A 16877-nucleotide genomic window follows, 5' to 3' on the forward strand; every position below is an offset into this window, starting at 1 on the left:
AGGCTGAGGGGGGCTGTCCTGTCCCTTCCTCCTCCTCCTCCTCCTCCTCCTCCTCCTCCTCCTCCTCCTCCTCCTCCTCCTTCTCTTTCAGGGCCTCCTCCTCTCACCACATCCTTCCCTCCAAACCTCCCCAAGGGGCCTTCCGTTCTCCGTACCCTTGTCCCCATCTGTGTCCCCAGACCCTCGAGTGGAGGCCACGGCCCTCAGTCCCCCATCGTCCTCCACCGCTCCTGCTCCCACCCCTGCCTGTGGGGCCTGGAAGTCGGAGAGGAAATGACTGAGCCGCTCTGGTCCCCGCCCGCCCGCGCCCGCGCCCCTGGCCACACCCTCCGCCCCGAGGCAGCTCCCACGCGGTACTCTCACACTCCAGGCTAGAGACCCTGGGCTCCGATGTAAGTCCCTCCTTTGCTTTACCCTCTTACTGAGGACCAGGCATGCAGGTGGGAAGCAGCTTGGGAGGGGGGGACCTCGAAGCCTCTCTGCCTGGCCTCGCGTTCATCCTGGTTCCTCTGTGGGTATACCTCCTGCCTCAGTCTCCCCCAGAGCGGAGTCTCTCCATCCCGGGCAGACTGTCCCTCTGAGATGGTCCCAGTACGGGTGCGGTGCTTGCAGGGCAGCCGGACAGCAACTCACTTTTTCCTCTGAGTGCAGTCCGCATTAGTCACCCTTCCTCTTCCCCTCCGGGCCCCACTGCTCTGGCCTCCAGTCCCCGAGGGAGCAGACACCGCGGGGGCCCCTGACTTCCTCTGCCAGGGAACCATCGAGAGGAGAGTCAGCTCTGGCTTCAGGAGCAGTGAGCGGCTTCTCCTCCTCAGGGGTGTCAGGAGGCCAGGCTCAGCTGATGGTTCGGGTTTTCTTTGGGAATCAGCTCACGGAAGAAGGGGATGGTGGCTCAAGACTCTGGTTTCTAAAAAGCATCCCTTCCCAGAGGCGGGTACCAGAGGCTCCTTGAAGCCAGGGACCTGCTCCAGGGACGCTGTGGGACTGCCGAGGTGTCAAGCGTCACTCACCTTTTCCTCCACTCGGTCGCACAGATGTCACCGTCCTGGCGCCTGTGTCTCCTCACCTTTGTCGCCCTGATTCTGCTCAGCAGAGGTAAGACGACCCCTCCCCGCTCCCCAAGCCTCAGTGGGCCGCTAGGTGGATAACTGAAGATTGAACGCTCTGTTCCATCTTCTCACGCCCCTTCCCCGCAGTGAGCTGGCACCAGGAAGTGGGGATGGCGAGGCAGGCTCTAGGTTGCACCCTCTTTGGACACTTCAAACTTCGGGTGGCTGTTTCCAGAGGGTCTGGCTGGAGCCTGTCCTGCTGGGCACCCTCCCTTTCACCTCTGAGAAGGACTTGTTGAGTTTGACTTGGCTGGGAGATTGGTGTCGGTTTTCTACTCGGCAGCCAGGAAACCCCAGGCTCCCAGCAAAGCAGAACTGTTGCGTTTTCTGAGAATACAGTCAGGCAAAGGGGTCCAGGTGGGGTTAGTGTACATACACAGTAGGAGACCCTCATGAGGAAAGCCCTTCTCAAAAGGGACAGGCCGGGTGGCACTTGTTAGTGTGTCTTGCACGTTAGCACACTTAGGCTTAGTTAGTTCCATTCTAGGTGGTGTCTTGCCCATTGTATGGTTGGGAGACTGATGCTCGGTGAGCAAACGTGGGGACACAGAGAGAGGAAATAAGCTGCCTGTGTGGATCTGAGACACGGTGGAAGGCTGGGTTGGGGTGTGATGGGTGAGATGAGGTAGGAGGCAGTGATGGGGCTTGGGGGCGGGGAACTTGGGGTGAAAATTTTGGCTTTCCCTAGAGTGAGGTGCAGCTGCCCCGGGCTCTGAGCTTCAGGGTCTGTCCTGACTTGGGTGTCCTCACAGGTTCCTTCTGGCTGCAGGAGGCCAGAGAGAAGAGACAGGGTCTGGCTGAGGAAGCAGTGAGGAATTGCCTTCAGGGCAGGGGACCACAGAGGGTTATTATCCCCCACTTTTCAGATGAGGCAAAGGAGACACAGAAAGGGTGTCAGTGACTCAGGACACACAGCAAGGAGGAAGTGTTTGGGAGAGGGCATGTGAAACCACGGCCCTGGCTGACCCTAGCACCTGGCCTCTCGATGAGGCTGTCCTGCAAGGATGTGCAAAGGTCCTGGAGCAGTTGTCAGGCTAAAAGCATCTTCAGGACCATGGAGTGACCCAGCTGAGGCTGGTTCCCCTAGGAGTCAGGACCTTCAGAACTGCCAGGAGACTTCAGAAGGCCAGGCACGTTGGGACAGACAGGCGAGGCTCCTTCTGACGACTCCGCTTTGGTTCCTGCAGGGCAGACACCAGAAACGGCCACGTCCAGTTCTACAGTGGGCGGGACTTCTGTGAATACGCATGCCCCAGGTAAGGAAAGCAAAGCAGGCCTGTACGACTCTCACTTCCGGTAGCAACACCACCACACTTGGACCAAACAGGGAAATTGACGTGTGTGTAACTGAAAAAACAGATCAGGGAGTGAGTTGCAGGCATGGCTTGATCTAGGTGTTTAAACACTACTGTCAGGGACCTAACGCTGACTCTGGGTCCTCTGTGCTTCTTGTGGAGAGGAATCTAAAGCCGGGGGAAAGGAAATCTCAGTTGCCCCATTTGATGTCCTGGGAGGAGGATGCACCAAGGCCTGTTCACCTCCTGAGTGCCCAGCCAGAGGCTCTAATTAGAGCAGGTGACACTGGTTTGTGGTAGGGAGGTTTGGGAAACTGAGTCAAACCCCCTTTTTCAGGGAGAGCTTCTGAGTCTTGCTAATTTAGGTCTGGAGGCAGGGGAGACCCTGCTATCAAAGGGCCTGAATGCCTCTCATCACCTCAAAATGGAGCTGAAGGCATCCGGTAAAGGGCTTGCCTCACAAGCATCAGGACTCAAGTTCAATCCCCAGAATGCATATACAAGGCCAGGCATAAGATTGCAAATCCCAAGGTGGGGAGTCGAGGCAGATGGACCCCTAGGGCTTGCCAGCCAAGTTTACTGAAGGGTTCCAAGCCAATGAGAGAGCCTGTCTCAAAGAAGGTGGAGGGCTTTAAAGGAAAGACAGTGGAGATTGCCTAGGATTGCCTTGGCCGCCTTGCACTCTTATAGGCATTGAAAAAAAGATGCAGTTGCTATGGAAACTCTCCGGTCTCCACCTGCGGAAGCTCTCAGCTGTTCCCTTCTCACTTCTGTCTCAGACCCTGCTTTTACCCCAGTTCCAGATAAAACCAACCCAGAAGTTCAGCCTACCACTCCCACCCCGACCTGGGAAGTCCACGGTGAGTGGAGTGGGGCAGAGTTGGGGGGGACCCACGCATGCACTCCCTCCTCTGACAGCTGGTGTTTCCTCATTCACTCCAGCCCACCACAGCTCTGGACCCTTGCCAGCCCCACTCTATATTTATTTTGCCCAGACAGCACTGCTTTGTAGTCCAGGGTGGCCTTGAACTCAGGGCAGTCCTCCTGCCTCAGCCTCTGAAAGCTGCCTGAGTCTATCTGGCATCTGATTCCCTTGACTTAAAAACAAAATAATCTTTTTAAATTGACACACTTTCAAAAGTTGAACACTCGATCTTTAGACACTCCCAGTGCCTGCTCAGCTGTGGCTTCTGCTCAGGTCCGTATCTCCTTACAAGTTGTTTTTCAATTAATTATTGTACTTTTTCGTGGAGTATAACATAGAGTGCTCCTTAGCATTTCTTCAGTTAATGATTAATGGCGCTGGAGACATGACTCATTGGTGGAGCCCCTGCCTAGAATCCCCCAGTGAGGGGCTGGGGGTGTGGCTCAGTGGTAGAGCCCCTGCCTAGAATTCCCCAGTGAGGGGCTGGGGGTGTGGCTCAGTGGTAGAGCCCCTGCCTAGAATCCCCCAGTGAGGGGCTGGGGGTGTGGCTCAGTGGTAGAGCCCCTGCCTAGAATCCCCCAGTGAGGGGCTGGGGGTGTGGCTCAGTGGTAGAGCCCCTGCCTAGAATCCCCCAGTGAGGGGCTGGGGACTCAGTAATTGCATGCCTATCATGTACGATGCTCTGAGTTCAATCCTTAGTAGTACCCAAATTAAATATAAATTGTTTTATGCCAGCACGCAGGAAGCCCCAGCAAGAGGGTGAGAAACTTAAGGTCAGCCTGGGCTACATGGCAAGAGCCTGTGCTGTTTTGTTTTTAAAGAAAATTGTCCTAGTAGTGGACACAGACACACATTATCAATTCCCCTGCAGTGTTCAAAGAGTCCCCACCCCTTGCCAGGCGGTGGTGGTGCAGAGGCAGAGGCAGAGGCGGGAGGATCTCTGTGAGTTCGAGGCCAGCCTGGTCTACAGAGCGAGTGCCAGGACAGGCTCCAGAGCTACACAGAGAAACCCTGTCTCAAAACAAAAACAAAAACAAAAACAAACAAGCAAGCAAAAAACAGAGGCCTCACCCCCTCCCAACAAAGTGACACCTGGTATTTTAGACTGTGCATACCTCCATGTGAAGGGAGCCCTGCCTAGCAGCTCTGTGGCCGAACACATTTCATCCCCTCACTTCCCACGCCCCCCCTTTTTTTTTCTGACTGGAATAGAGACCACGCAAATACCGACAGCAGCCAAAACTGAGTTCCAGCAACTGACAGAAATGGACACCACCAATCCGGTGACAGATCCAGGGACACACAAGAGCAGCGAGGAAGGTTAGCCTTGACTGACAGCAGCAGTCTCTAGTTTTTGTTTAACTTCCTCCTGGGTCAGCATTCCCCCAAGTGCTTTTCTTAAAGCACTTGCCTGGGGAACTGCTAATAACTTCTCTCTCTCTCTCTCTCTCTCTCTCTCTCTCTCTCTCTCTCTCTCTCTCTCTCTCTCTCTCCTCTCTCTCTCTCCTCTCTCTCTCTCCTCTCTCTCTCTCTCTCTCTGTGTGTGTGAGAGAGAGAGAGAGAGGAGAGAGAGAGAGAGAGAGAGAGAGAGAGAGAGAGAGAGAGAGAGTCTGTGTGTGGCTCAGTATGTGAGTTTGTGTGCATGCGCGTGTGTCTGTGTGAGAGTGTGTATGAGTGTGTCTGTATGTGAGAAAGAGTGTCTGTGTCTTTGTGAGTTTGTCTGTGTGTCTGTGAGAGAGAGAGAGAGAGAGAGAGAGAGAGAGAGAGAGAGAGAGCATGCGCGCGCGCGCGCGCGCGCGCGTGTGTGTGTGTGTGTGTGTGTGTGTGTGTGTGTGTGTGTGTGAAGCTATTTGGAGGATTCTGAGTTAAAGTTCAATGCCTCTTATGGAAGACCTTCTCAGATCCTTGATGAAGCCACTCCAGAGCAAGCAACTCCATGCTGGAACATTCTAGCATGTCTGACCCTAATGCAATAGACAAGCTGACTGGCTGTTTCCCTATTTCTGGGCTGGCTGGCCCTGAGAAGTGGAGCTGTGGGTTTCCTTTGTGTCTTCTTTCTGTTACAGCAGGAGCTGTTCAGTTGCAAAATATACCTTTTTAAAAAGATGTATTGGCTCAATTCTGTAAAATCTGAAGAGAAGGTAGCAAGCATAGCTGGACCAAGGGAATTGTCCGTTATGTCTGAATTCTCCCTCATGCCTCTGTTGTCTTCATTCTCTTTCCTTCTTTTTTTTTTTTTTTTTTTTTTTTTTTTTTTTTTTTTTTTTGGTTTTTTGAGACAGGGTCTCTCTGTGGCTTTGGAGCCTCTCCTGGCACTCGCTCTGGAGACCAGGCTGGCCTCGAACTCACAGAAATCCGCCTGCCTCTGCCTCCCGAGTGCTAGGATTAAAGGCGTGCGCCACCAACGCTGGGCCCTTTCCTTCTTGGTAACAAAGATGTCCCATACTTGAGCAGCTAGGAGAAACATAACTCTTTCCCATAAGCATGAAATGGATTCTCATTGGCCCAGTTGAGGTCACACGTCCTTGGAATGGAATGTGAAGCCAATGGAAGCCTGAAAAGTGGGCCATCCCGATTGGTCAATGGAGCCTTGTTCCCACCTTAGGTTGGAAAAGTCCACACAGCCTAGAATCAGGAAAGAAGTAGTTTCCTCTAGATTGACAGGTTGATGGTGACAGCAGGTTGGAGGAAAGGGGCTGAGCTAAGGCAGCAGATGACGCCTTATCCCCCCCTGTCCTCACTTGGCATCAGAACTCTGGAGACAGAGGTGGAAGAGAGAGCATGAGGCCAATGTGGGTTACATGGCAGACCCTGTCTCCAATTTTTTTAAATTAAATTTAAATTTAAAATAGAATATCCTGCTATTTTTGGTCCCAAAGCAGCAGGGATGCTCACAATATCGTCATTAAATATCTCCAGGCAGGTGGGGACCAAGTCAGTGAAATCCTGGCTTCTGCACTTGGGTTACGAATGGAGTTCCAGGAGAGGGGCCTCCCTGGGGGTGCAGGCAGGGGCTTGCTGCCAGAATGTTGGTGGGAGGTACCTGGGTGCTGCCCCCCAGGTGCGCAGATGTAGCCCCGTTAATACATCCACATCGCCTGGTCTGCCCCCTGGGCCCCTCCTGCCCCCCCACCCCCCCACCCCCCACCCCCCCACCCCCCCACCCCCGTCTTCTGATTACTTTCTCTGCCTTTCACCTAAAGGGACCCCGGCACTCCCTGGGATCCGGTCTCCAAGCCCAACCGAAGACTACTGGGAAAGGTTCTTCTTCCACGAGCCACAAGGTTAGCTCCTCCTTTTCCTGACCAGAAACAGGCACCGGTAGGTAGTTAAGTCTGCAGGGCTCATGCCATGGAGGAGGCTGAGGGAAGGTAGGGGCGCTGTGATGTCAGACAGATTAGATGGCAGTGTGTGCCTGAAGGAGTCAGGTCACCACGCGGCGTGTTTAGGTGGCTGTTTCCTGAGCTCTGAATTCTGCAAATTGAAATTCAAGCTGCGCTCAGCTGGGTGGCCCTTGCGGCCACTAGAGACTGGCTCACACACCTAAGATCCGTTGTGGACCAACAGGGGCTCCATTTGGTCATCTTGATTCTTCCCGACACAGAAGCCGTGTGCGCAGGTCATCTGGGTGTGCAGCCCAGATTCATGTGTGTGCCAGGCGGCCACGGCCAGGACAGACGAATATCTCTGCTGCAATGGACATGGTGGCGCATCCCTGCAGTCCTTCTTCCAGGGAAGCAGAGAAGGCAGATGGCTGCAAGTTTGAGGCCAGCCTGGATTATATAGCAAGTTCCCTGACAGCCTGGGCTGTCTAGTGAGACCCTCTGGAGCTGCCTCCCGCGTTAGTAGGGTCAGACAGCATATAATAATTGGAGTACTTACGCATCGGGTGATTTCTAATTCGTTATCAAGAAAAAACTGAGCGAAACTGGGCATTCCAGAATAGTCAGGGAGTGTCGCATACTCAGAACCAAGGAAGGGGTTCTGGTCAAGGAAGGGGTTCTGGTCAAGGAAGGGGTTCTGGTCAAGGAAGGGGTTCTGGTCAAGGAAGGGGTTCTGGTCAAGGAAGGGGTTCTGGTCAAGGAGGGGGTTCTGGTGAACGAAGTGTCAGAGGGGCCTTGTGGGTGTCTGGGAAAGGCTGTTTACACCACAGACCCAAGGGGAGCGCATGTCTTCTTGGACTTGGGAGCGGGAAGGCCAGTGGGAGCCAAGAGTGACACAGATTGCACAGAGAAGGTCGATGGCAGCCACACTGAGGGCGTCACAGCGTCCTCACTCCCTTGTTCTGCCCTTCACTCATGCACGCACAAACCTCTGTCCAGCTGACTCGTGTCTCTGTCCCCTCTAGACTCGAAGGAGAACAGCCCCTTCTACTACGGTAAGTCACCGCCCTCCTCTCCCCCACCGCTGGAACAAGCTGGAACAAGCCGGGAGGAGGGACATGAGCCCCCTGACCTGGCACCCCTATTTCTGCCTCCACAGATGATTTCACTCTCCGGAAACGGGGGCTGCTGGTGGCCGCTGTGCTGTTCATCACCGGGATCATCATCCTCACCAGTGAGAGCCGGGCTTGGGCAGACTCGGGGTGGGGTGGACTGGGCTGCCCCGTGACTGAGCATCGAGGTCCTGACCGCCCTGGGCAAGGCTGTGCAAATTCAGGCCCCGCTGGGCAGTTCTTCGGGTTGTAGCTGTTCTGAGTCAGCAGGGGGCGCTGTTCCCAGGGCGCTCGCCGCTTCCCTGGTCATCTTAGTCTTCTGGGTTTGTTCATGTCGTGGTGCCTAGGTAACAGAGACAAGGAGACACAGGGAAGACACGCAGGCTCAGACGGCTGCTAATATGTCCACCACATTCTGCTGCACTGCAAGCCAAGGGCCAGTTTCATTTGTGAGATGAGAAAACGGACTTCATTTTTTTTTTCTTTTTTCCTTTTTGAGACAGTGGCTGGCTCACTGTGCAGCCCAGGCTGGCCTCGAACTCACAAACCTTCCGCCTCAGCCTCCTGAGGGTTGAGATTATAGGTGTGTGCCACACCACTCGGCAGTGTTTGTTTGTTTGTTTTGAGACAGGGTCTCACGTAGCCCAGGCTGGCTTGGAACTTTCCATGTAACCAAAGATGATCTTGAACATCTTTTTTTTTTTAAGATTTATTTCTATTTTTTTTAAAGATTTTATTTATTTATTATGTATACAACATTCTGCTTCCATATATATCTGTACACCAGAAGAGGGCACCAGATCTCATCACGGATGGTTGTGAGCCACCGTGTGGTTGCTGGGAACTGAACTCAGGACCTCTGGAAGAGCAGCCGGTGCTCTTAACCTCTGAGCCATCTCTCCAGCCCTTATTTCTATTTTTAAATTATGTGTATAGGCGTGTGTCTGTGTGGGTGTGTGCTTGTGAGTACAGATGCCCATGGCAGTTGTTAGAGTGTTGGATCCGCTGCAGCTGGAGTTGCAGGAGATGTAATCCTCCCTGCATGGGTATGGATGCTGGGAAAACAAACTCGGATCCTCTCCAAAGGTAGGGAGTGACTAACCTACTAACTCCCCGCCTCTACCTCCCACGTGCTTAGATTGTGGGCACGCTTGGTTAATGCCGCCCTGGGAATCAAACCCATCGCTTTGTGCGAGCTGGGCGAGCATTGTACCACCAGCGCCACATCCCCGCCCTGGCTTCATTCATGCTGGGTGCTTTTCTCATTGTTGTTACCAAATACTCAGCAAGGAGCCACTTAAGGCAGTGTTTGTCCTGGCTTCGGGCTTCAGGAGGGATCCACGGGGCTACCAGTGGGTAAAGTGTTTGCGTGAGGACCTGAGGCCCGGTGGCAACTCGTGTCTGTGACATCTCCCACCCCATGCTGAAGAGAGAGAGCCAGGTTCGTCGGGGGTGGGGTGGGGGTGGGGACGACACTCTGTCACCCCACGTCCGCCTCTGCTGGGGAAGGGTTGTAGCAGAGGAGGTCACATGACAACACAGGAAGCAAGAGAGAGCAGAGAGGAGCCTGGCTGATCTTTCTAGGACAGCGCCTCCTCCTGAGGGTTAACTGACAGAGAACAGACCTATGACTTCCCGGGCGCCCCAGACCCCGACTCCCAAAGTTCCTCGGCCGAGTACTGATAATGCCCCTCTAAGATGGGCATTTGGAGGGACACACCCAAGCCACAGGAGGCTCGTGGTACGAGGCCTTGACAAGGCTGCCTTGCTCTGGGGGCTTCAGAACGTGGCCAAGATGGTGAGAGGCAAGACCTCGTCGATCAAGCAAGAGGTGGGGGTGAAATCAGAATGTCCTAAGGACCAGGTGACGAAAGCTTCCCGGGTGGAGGGAGCAGCATCTTCGGAGGTCCAGGGGCAGAACTCAGCAGGGCACTGATAGTAACCGTGAGAGGAGGCCAGGGTGGCACACGCAGGGAAGGTAGGACAGGAGACCAGAGAGGCAGCTGGGCTGCTGTATTCTCACGTCCCTGGGGCTTCTTAAAATCTCCACCCTAGCCGGGTGTTGGTGGCGCACGCCTTTAATCCCAGCACTTGGGAGGCAGAGGCAGGCGGATCTCTGTGAGTTCGAGACCAGCCTGGTCTACAAGAGCTAGTTCCAGGATAGGCTCCAAAGCCACAGAGAAACCCTGTCTCAAAAAAAAAAAACAAAAAAAAAAAAAAAAAAAAAAAAAAATCTCCACCCTATACCCAGTTAACCGATCCAGGCCCCGGCCTCTCCTGTTCTTTGAACTCATGTCTGCCCTTTTACCCCAGGCCTTTGCACAAGCTGTTCTGTTCCTACCTGCATTTATTTACGTGTGTGTGTGTGTGTGTGTGTGTGTGTGTGTGTGTGTGTGTGTGCATGTAGTAAGTAGAGATCACAGGACAATTTTCATGAGTTGGTTCTCTCTCTTAAAACCAAGTTTAGCCGGGTGGCGCACACCTTTAATCCCAGCACTCTGGAAGCAGATCCAGGTGGATCTCTGTGAGTTCGAGGTCATCCTGGTTTACAAATTGAGTTCCAGGACAGCCAGGGCTACACAGAAAAACCCTGCCTAAAACAACAACAACAAAAACTACAAAGATTTGTTTATTTTATGTGTATAGGTGTTTTGCCTGTACTGTGTCTGCACCCCAGAAGAGGGCATCGGATCCCATGGGACTACAGGCATGGATGGTTGTGAGCCATCCTGTGGGTGCTGGGAAGTGAAAACAGGACCAATGGGAAGAGCAGCCAGTGCTCTTAACTGTCGAGCCATCTCTTCAGCCCCTGGTTTTTGTCTTTCTACTATGTAGGTTCCAGGACTAGAACTCAGGTTGTCTGGCTCAGCCCCAAGCACCTTCAGTGGCTGAGCCGTCTCACTGGCCCTATGCACTTGTTTATGAAACGGACCGGGAGCTTCCCGAGGGCCTAGATTGGACTGCCTGTCACCTAGTTGGTCCCCAGAGTGCCTGTGATAATCAATACCGTTCCCAACTCATGGGAGAACTGGTCCCTTTTCTTCCAGGTGGGAAGTGTAGACACTTGTCCCGAATGTGCCTGAATCGCCAAAGGTGAGTGGCGGCCGACACCCTGCTGGACATCCCAGCTGGGAGCCTCCATAGCACACCAGCTCACCACCCTTAGCCTCCTCCCTCCTACAGAGCCTACAGAGTGGTCAACACAAAAGGACTCTCCAAGGAAGAAGCCTCTGGAGGAGGCCAGGCCTAAGGCTGGTGGCCTCCCCACCCTGAGGGTGCCTGGTTCCCCAGGCACTGCCCTGCCCCGTATCTAACCCATTAAGATAAATCCACGTGGTCTTTCTCCCATGGCTTCTGTCTTCTGTGAGTTTGTGACACAGGAGTGGGGGGAGGAGTCAGGGCTGGGCTTGGGGCCCTTGAGAGTAGGCCAGGGTGCCACACACTCCACGGTGGGGGACAAAAAGAAAGCGAATGAGAAAGGGAGGCCTGGTGTGTGCAGGGAAGGAGCATGTGGCCAGGGTCCTTGGGGGCCAGAGGCAGAACCCGGGTCCAGCCCACTTTCAGAACTTGCGCGAGGACCTGCACACCTGGTTATCAGAGCACGAGTCAGGATGAAGAGGGGGCCCCTGTCCACACCCCCCTTACCTTCACAGTCCTTCTGCCCCTAGGGATACCCCATGCATAGGCTTAAATATGCAGCCTGCACCCCCAAGCTTTGTCTCCCACCAACCCACGGGCGGGGCCTCAGGATATGGCTTAGGCCATGTCAGCCAGGGAGGCTGTGGGGCTCTGGGGTGGGCTCTGAGCTGAGGGTAGGTGTGAGCACAGAGGGGTGGGCTCCGGTAGACACTTCTGGGGATCCTTGGACTCTACCTTATGGGAAGGGCTCAGGCAAATCTGGCCAGGCTGGCCCTTTCAGGCTCAGGGCATTGGAGGGAGGCGGGAGTAGTGGTTTCTCCAGGGTTTTGGTCAGGGTCACACCACAGTCAAGAGAGCTGGTCCCAGGCAGGGGTTTGCACAATGCTGCTGTGGACATTTCAAGTCAGAGCGAGCTGGGTTATGAAATCGTTCCAGCAGGTCCCGGCCACGTGAAAATAAGAAGAAATGAAGGCATAAGAAGAGAAAGCCTTAGGCTGGGTGTGCAGATGAGCTGAGTGTATGCCCAATATGGCCAGAAGTTCCACTTTGAACCCCAGTGCCCCAGAAAACCAGTCATGGTAGAACATGCCTGGAATCTCTGCACTTCGAAGGGCCAGAAGTTCAATGCCCTTGGCTGCATATCTCAAGTTCAAGTCTAGCCTGGTCTACATGAATCTCTGTCTTAAAAATAACTAACTAGGCCGGGCAGTGGTGGTGCACGCCTTTAATCCCAGCACTCGGGAGGCAGAGGCAGGCAGATCTCTGTGAGTTTGAGGCCAGCCTGGTCTACAGGGCTACACAGAGAAATCTTGTCTCAAAAAACTAAAAAAGCGAAAAACAAAAACAAAAAACTAACTAGGCTTGATGTAGTATTGCACACCTGTAATCCCAGAGCCCGGGGGGGGGGGGGGTGGGCAAAGACAAGAGAATCTCTGTGAGTTCAAGTTCAGCCTGGTCTACATAATAAATTCTAGGCTAATTAGAACTACATAGTGAGACCCTGTCTCAAAAACAAGTAAAAAGGAAAACAAAGAAACCTAAATAAATATAAGGAAGAAAATGTCAGTGTTTCATGTAAGAAATAAATTGCTCCAGGCAGATGGCCCAATGGGGAAGGTGCGCTCACAGAAAGACCTGTGTTCCAATCCTCCAGTGCTCACATAAGAAGCCATGCAGGAGCCAGCAGTGGTGGCACACGTCTTTAATCCCAGCATTCGGGAGGCAGAGACAGATGGATCTCTGTGAGTTCAAGGCCAGCCTGGTCTACAGAGAGTGTGCCAGGACAGCCAGGGCGGCACAGAGAAACCCTGTCTCAAAACACACACACACAAACAGAAGAGCCAGTTGTGGCCGCTCACACCTGTAGGCCCAGCATTGGAGGAAGAGGTACAATGACAAGCTAGTCTACTGGAAAAACAGGCCAAGTTCAGTGAGAGATCCTGGCTCAAAAACTAAAGAGAAGGGGCTGGGAAGGTGGCTTAGGTGTTAAGAGGGATACTGATTTCCAGGACCAATGTCTGGTGACTCACAACTCCAGCTCCTGGAGCATTTGGTGCCTCCTTCTGCAGTCTGTAGTCACTGAACCCAAGACACACACACACAACACACACACACACACACACACACACACACACACACACACACAGTCTCTCTCTCTCTCTCTCTCTCTCTCTCACACACACACACACACAGAGTCTCTCTCTCTCTCTCTCTCTCTCACACACACACACACACACACACAACACACACACACACACACACACACACACACACACACACACACACGAAATCAAATCATCTAAAAATGTCACTATTCTATTTTTTTTTAAGGAGAGTCTCTCTCTGTAGCCCAGGCTGGCCACTTGTGGCAGTCCCCCTGTTTCCACCTCCTGAGTGATTACAGACATGCTCTTACTACACTCACTTTTATATGGTGCCGGGGATTGAACCAGTGTCCCCCACATTTGGGGCAAGCACTTTACCAACTGAATCCTACTTATCATTGTTTTTATTATTATCTTTTTTTTTTTTTTCGAGACAGGGTTTCCCTGTGGTTTTGGAGCCTATCCTGGAACTCGCTCTGTAGACCAGGCTGGCTTTGAACTCACAGAGATCCGCCTGCCTCTGCCTCCCGAGTGCTGGGATTAAAGGCGTGTGCCATCAAAGCCTGACTATTGTTGTCTTTTTTTAAAGTTCTGAGACAGACTTTAAAAGATATGAGGTTTATTCCCAACTGTGGGTCACTTGATTTGATTTTATTTTTGAGACAGGGTCTCAAACTGTAGCCCCGCCTATCCCGTAACTCACTAAGTAGATTGGGCTGTCCTTGAACTCACGGAGATCCACTGACCTCTGCCTCCGCAGTACTGGGATTAAAGGTGTGAACAACTGTGGGTCACTTTTTAAAAATCGTTGCCCAGCCCTGGGAAAGGAGCAACAAGACTGTGACAGGGAGCGACAGTGCCCTTTAGAATAGAAGACAGCCACGTTTTTGTCCCTGGCTGGGCAATCACGCATAGATGTTCTGTGATGCTCCTAGGATGGTATTTCCCAGGCATCCATGATGGCGTCTCCCAACCTTTGCCTCACTTTCCTCCACCTGTACAGTTACACTGCCCTCATCTAAGGACCAACTTCTTTTAACTTAATAAATTTACTCTAAAAGCCAGTCCTGTGGGAAGTCAATACTGTTCGATATAAATAGCAGATAGCCATTAAGATAACTGTAGTAAGAACGCATAAGGGCAAAGTATTATATTGCCTTCTAGCTGAGTATCAAGTTGCTGACCAAGGGCTTTGAGCCAGGGACCAGTCTCCTCTGTTGGATGAGAACCATCAAATATCAGGGACACGATTGTCTCCCTGGCACCCAAGGGGACGGCGGGGTTCTGGAGGCTCGAGAACACCCACATTTCTGGTACCAGCTGCAAGGGTGAAGGTGCCTAAGGTGACCCTTGGTCCTGTGGTTTGGGTCTGAGTGTCCCCCAAAAAGGCTCTTGGGTTGAAGACTGGGTCTCAGCTAGTTATGCCGCTGAGAGGTAATTGGGCCACGGGGGTGGTGACGTCATCGATGGATTAACCCATTGGTGTACTCAGGGCTGGATGGGGTTGTTAGGAGGTGGGGTCTGATTGGAGAAAGTAGATGACCGGGAGTGTGGCTTGCCTTTGGATCCTCCCTGTTTACTCTCTGCTTCCTGGCTTTCTGGGATGTGAGCACTCTGTATTGGGGTTTTCATGGTTTTCTGCCTTGCCACAGATTCACAGCAACGGAGGATGCTGAGGATCCACAGCTGAGGATGCCGAACTGAACCCTCTGAAATTGTGACTCAAAATCAGTATTTCTCCTACAGGTTGTTACCCTTGGGTAGTTTGTCCCAGCAGCAGAACGCTGACATCCTCGGGTCTGATCATTCCTCGGAAGGACTCACACAACCCCTGGGTGCTGTGAATCTTGTTGGCACAGAGGTTTTTATTTCGTTATGTTACATGTATGGGCATTTTGCCTACATATATGTCTGTGTGACACATGTGTGCAGTGTCCTGGAGGCCAGAAGACAGCATCATATCTCCTGGGTCTGGAAGTTGTGAGTCACCATTTGGGATTTCAGCCTGGTCCTCTGGAAGAACAGCCAGTGTTTTTAACCTCTGAGTCATCGCTCCAGACCCTGGTCACAGCTTCTTACAGAAAAGAAAGAAAGAAAGAAAGAAAGAAAGAAAGAAAGAAAGAAAGAAAGAAAGAAAGAAAGGTATTAAAATCCACTAGAGAAACAGAGGTCTGGGGGAAGACTCCTGCACAACGCTTCCAAATGGTCGCTCCTGATGTGTGGACAGTGTTAACTTCTTCAAGCAACAGCTTGGGACAGGGCACGTGCCTGCTGTCATGATCCCAGTGTCAAATGTCCCCACAGGATCATTCTGGTGGTCTAGCCAGTGATGGCGTAACTTTAGATGGCCTTAGAAACATGGGGCCTCATCAGAGGACATTGGTTCCAGGGGGTATTCCTTTAAGGGTTATAGGATACGTGCTCTCTTATCCCTCCCGGATCTCTCCGCTTCCTGAAGTGAACAGCCTCTCACACACACTGCCACTACCAGGACGCCCGAGTCCATGGCCAAGTAACCATAGACTGAACTCTCTGAAATCAGGATCCCAAGTGATTCTTCCTCCCTTAAGCATCTTCTCAGTTTTGCAGCAGAACAACCAACCGGGGGTACCCACAGTTATCTTGGTGTCTGAGGTTTTTACTGGGGCTGCCTTACACCTGATGGTTGATACCACCATGGTGGCGGCATTAGCTTCCAGCTGCTAAGGAGATGGGACTAAGACTGTGTGACACTCACCACAAATTACATAGTTATACACCCTCTAGTATGACCAGAAGCATGGACTGTTAAGATAAATCTTTCCATCAAAAGCTGCTGAGCCCCACCGCCACGTGTGTGCTTTATGCCAGCCACCCGCCTGAGTTAGGGCCCAAATGAATACACAGAAACTTGTATTAGGTTCAAAGCTGCTTGGCCAATGACTAGGATTCTCATCTGTTAGCTCAGTCTCAATTATCGTAAATCTATATATTTTATAAGACTTGTCAGATGCCTTATTGGTGTCCCTCCTTGCCGGTGGATCACATTGCTCCGATGGAGGAAGAGCAGAGGGGAAAAGGGGACACTTCCTGTTCCCTTTGCTTAAATATGAGTCTCCTTGCTATGTCACTTCCTGCCTGGATCACCACTTCTCTACTACATTTCCCAGAATCCTCTTTGACTCCTACTCCTATCTAACTTGCTGTCTCATTGGCCAAACAGTATTTTATTCAATAATCAATAAGATAAACATACAAAGAAGTACATTCCCCATCAATGGACATTCTTTTTTTTTTTTTCAAGACAGGGTTTCTCTGTGTAGCCCTGGCCATCCTGGAACTCTCTCTAGACCAGGCTGTCCTTGAACTCAAAGAAATCCACCTGCCTTTGCCTCCAAAGTGCTAGGATTAGAAGTGTGGACCACCATGCCCAGATGACATGGACACTCTTTTGTTGTTTTTTGAGACAGGGTTTCTCTGTGTAACAGCCCTAGCTGTCCTGGAACTCGCTCTGCAGAAAAGGCTGGCCTCGAACTCAGTGATCCACCTGCCTCTGCCTCCCGAATGCTGGGATTACAGACATTGCGACACCATACCCACCCATAAAGCAGCTCTCTTGAATGTTCTGTACCCTGATAACAGGGCATATATAAGACATTTTCCTGGTGAAATGTAAACAAACATCTATTCACCCAAATAGGGCACTGATGACAGACCAAAGCAATGACTCCACCTGAGTCTGGTTTAGTGACACTGTGAGTTTACTCGGCTTGCTCACAGGAGTAGAGTAAGGGTTATGAATAGGAACATGGATGATTTAAAAGTAGTTACATCACTGACAAGCTCACACTAGTCTATGAGGCAACTCCTGTATCCTTGAAGCTGCCTGCT

At 52.2% G+C, this 16877-nt stretch overlaps 2 protein-coding genes across 5 annotated transcripts in view; one reads left to right on the top strand and one right to left on the bottom strand.

The window, feature by feature from the left end:
* Lgi4 (leucine rich repeat LGI family member 4) overlaps positions 1–262 on the bottom strand; it is a 30117-nt gene extending 29855 nt beyond the window's left edge. The window contains exon 1 of the mRNA XM_035449226.1: positions 156–262. The gene's annotated coding sequence lies outside the window, so the exon portion shown is untranslated. The remainder of the gene's footprint in view (positions 1–155) is intronic.
* LOC103162417 (FXYD domain-containing ion transport regulator 5) lies at positions 262–15006 on the top strand. 4 transcript variants are annotated; one of them, XM_027431104.2, is made up of 10 exons: positions 262–392; positions 1035–1095; positions 2297–2365; positions 3184–3264; positions 4542–4649; positions 6533–6613; positions 7678–7707; positions 7812–7886; positions 10812–10857; positions 14754–15006. In XM_027431104.2, the coding sequence occupies exons 2-10, from the start codon at positions 1035–1037 to the stop codon at positions 14989–14991; spliced, it is 789 nt and encodes a 262-aa protein (XP_027286905.1). In that variant the 5' UTR covers positions 262–392; the 3' UTR covers positions 14992–15006. The 4 variants fall into 4 exon arrangements, with proteins under 4 accessions (XP_027286905.1, XP_035305118.1, XP_027286906.1 ...); XM_035449227.1 differs by lacking the exons at positions 262–392; positions 4542–4649 and adding an exon at positions 396–440; XM_027431105.1 differs by lacking the exons at positions 262–392; positions 14754–15006 and adding an exon at positions 10948–11114.
* Positions 15007–16877: the final 1871 nt, after the last annotated feature.

The sequence above is a fragment of the Cricetulus griseus genome, chromosome 9, assembly GCF_003668045.3.
Source record: "Cricetulus griseus strain 17A/GY chromosome 9, alternate assembly CriGri-PICRH-1.0, whole genome shotgun sequence".
NCBI classification, from domain to species: Eukaryota; Metazoa; Chordata; class Mammalia; order Rodentia; family Cricetidae; genus Cricetulus; species Cricetulus griseus.

What these genes read in the sequence shown, in the direction of transcription:
- LOC103162417 (XM_027431104.2), top strand. Translation starts at nt 1,035, where the DNA reads ATGTCACCGTCCTGGCGCCTGTGTCTCCTCACCTTTGTCGCCCTGATT. An exon ending in CCTGATTCTGCTCAGCAGAG is followed by an intron (nt 1,096 to 2,296) that starts GTAAGACGACCC and finishes TGGTTCCTGCAG; the next exon opens with GGCAGACACCAGAAACGGCC. An exon ending in ACACAAGAGCAGCGAGGAAG is followed by an intron (nt 4,650 to 6,532) that starts GTTAGCCTTGAC and finishes TTTCACCTAAAG; the next exon opens with GGACCCCGGCACTCCCTGGG.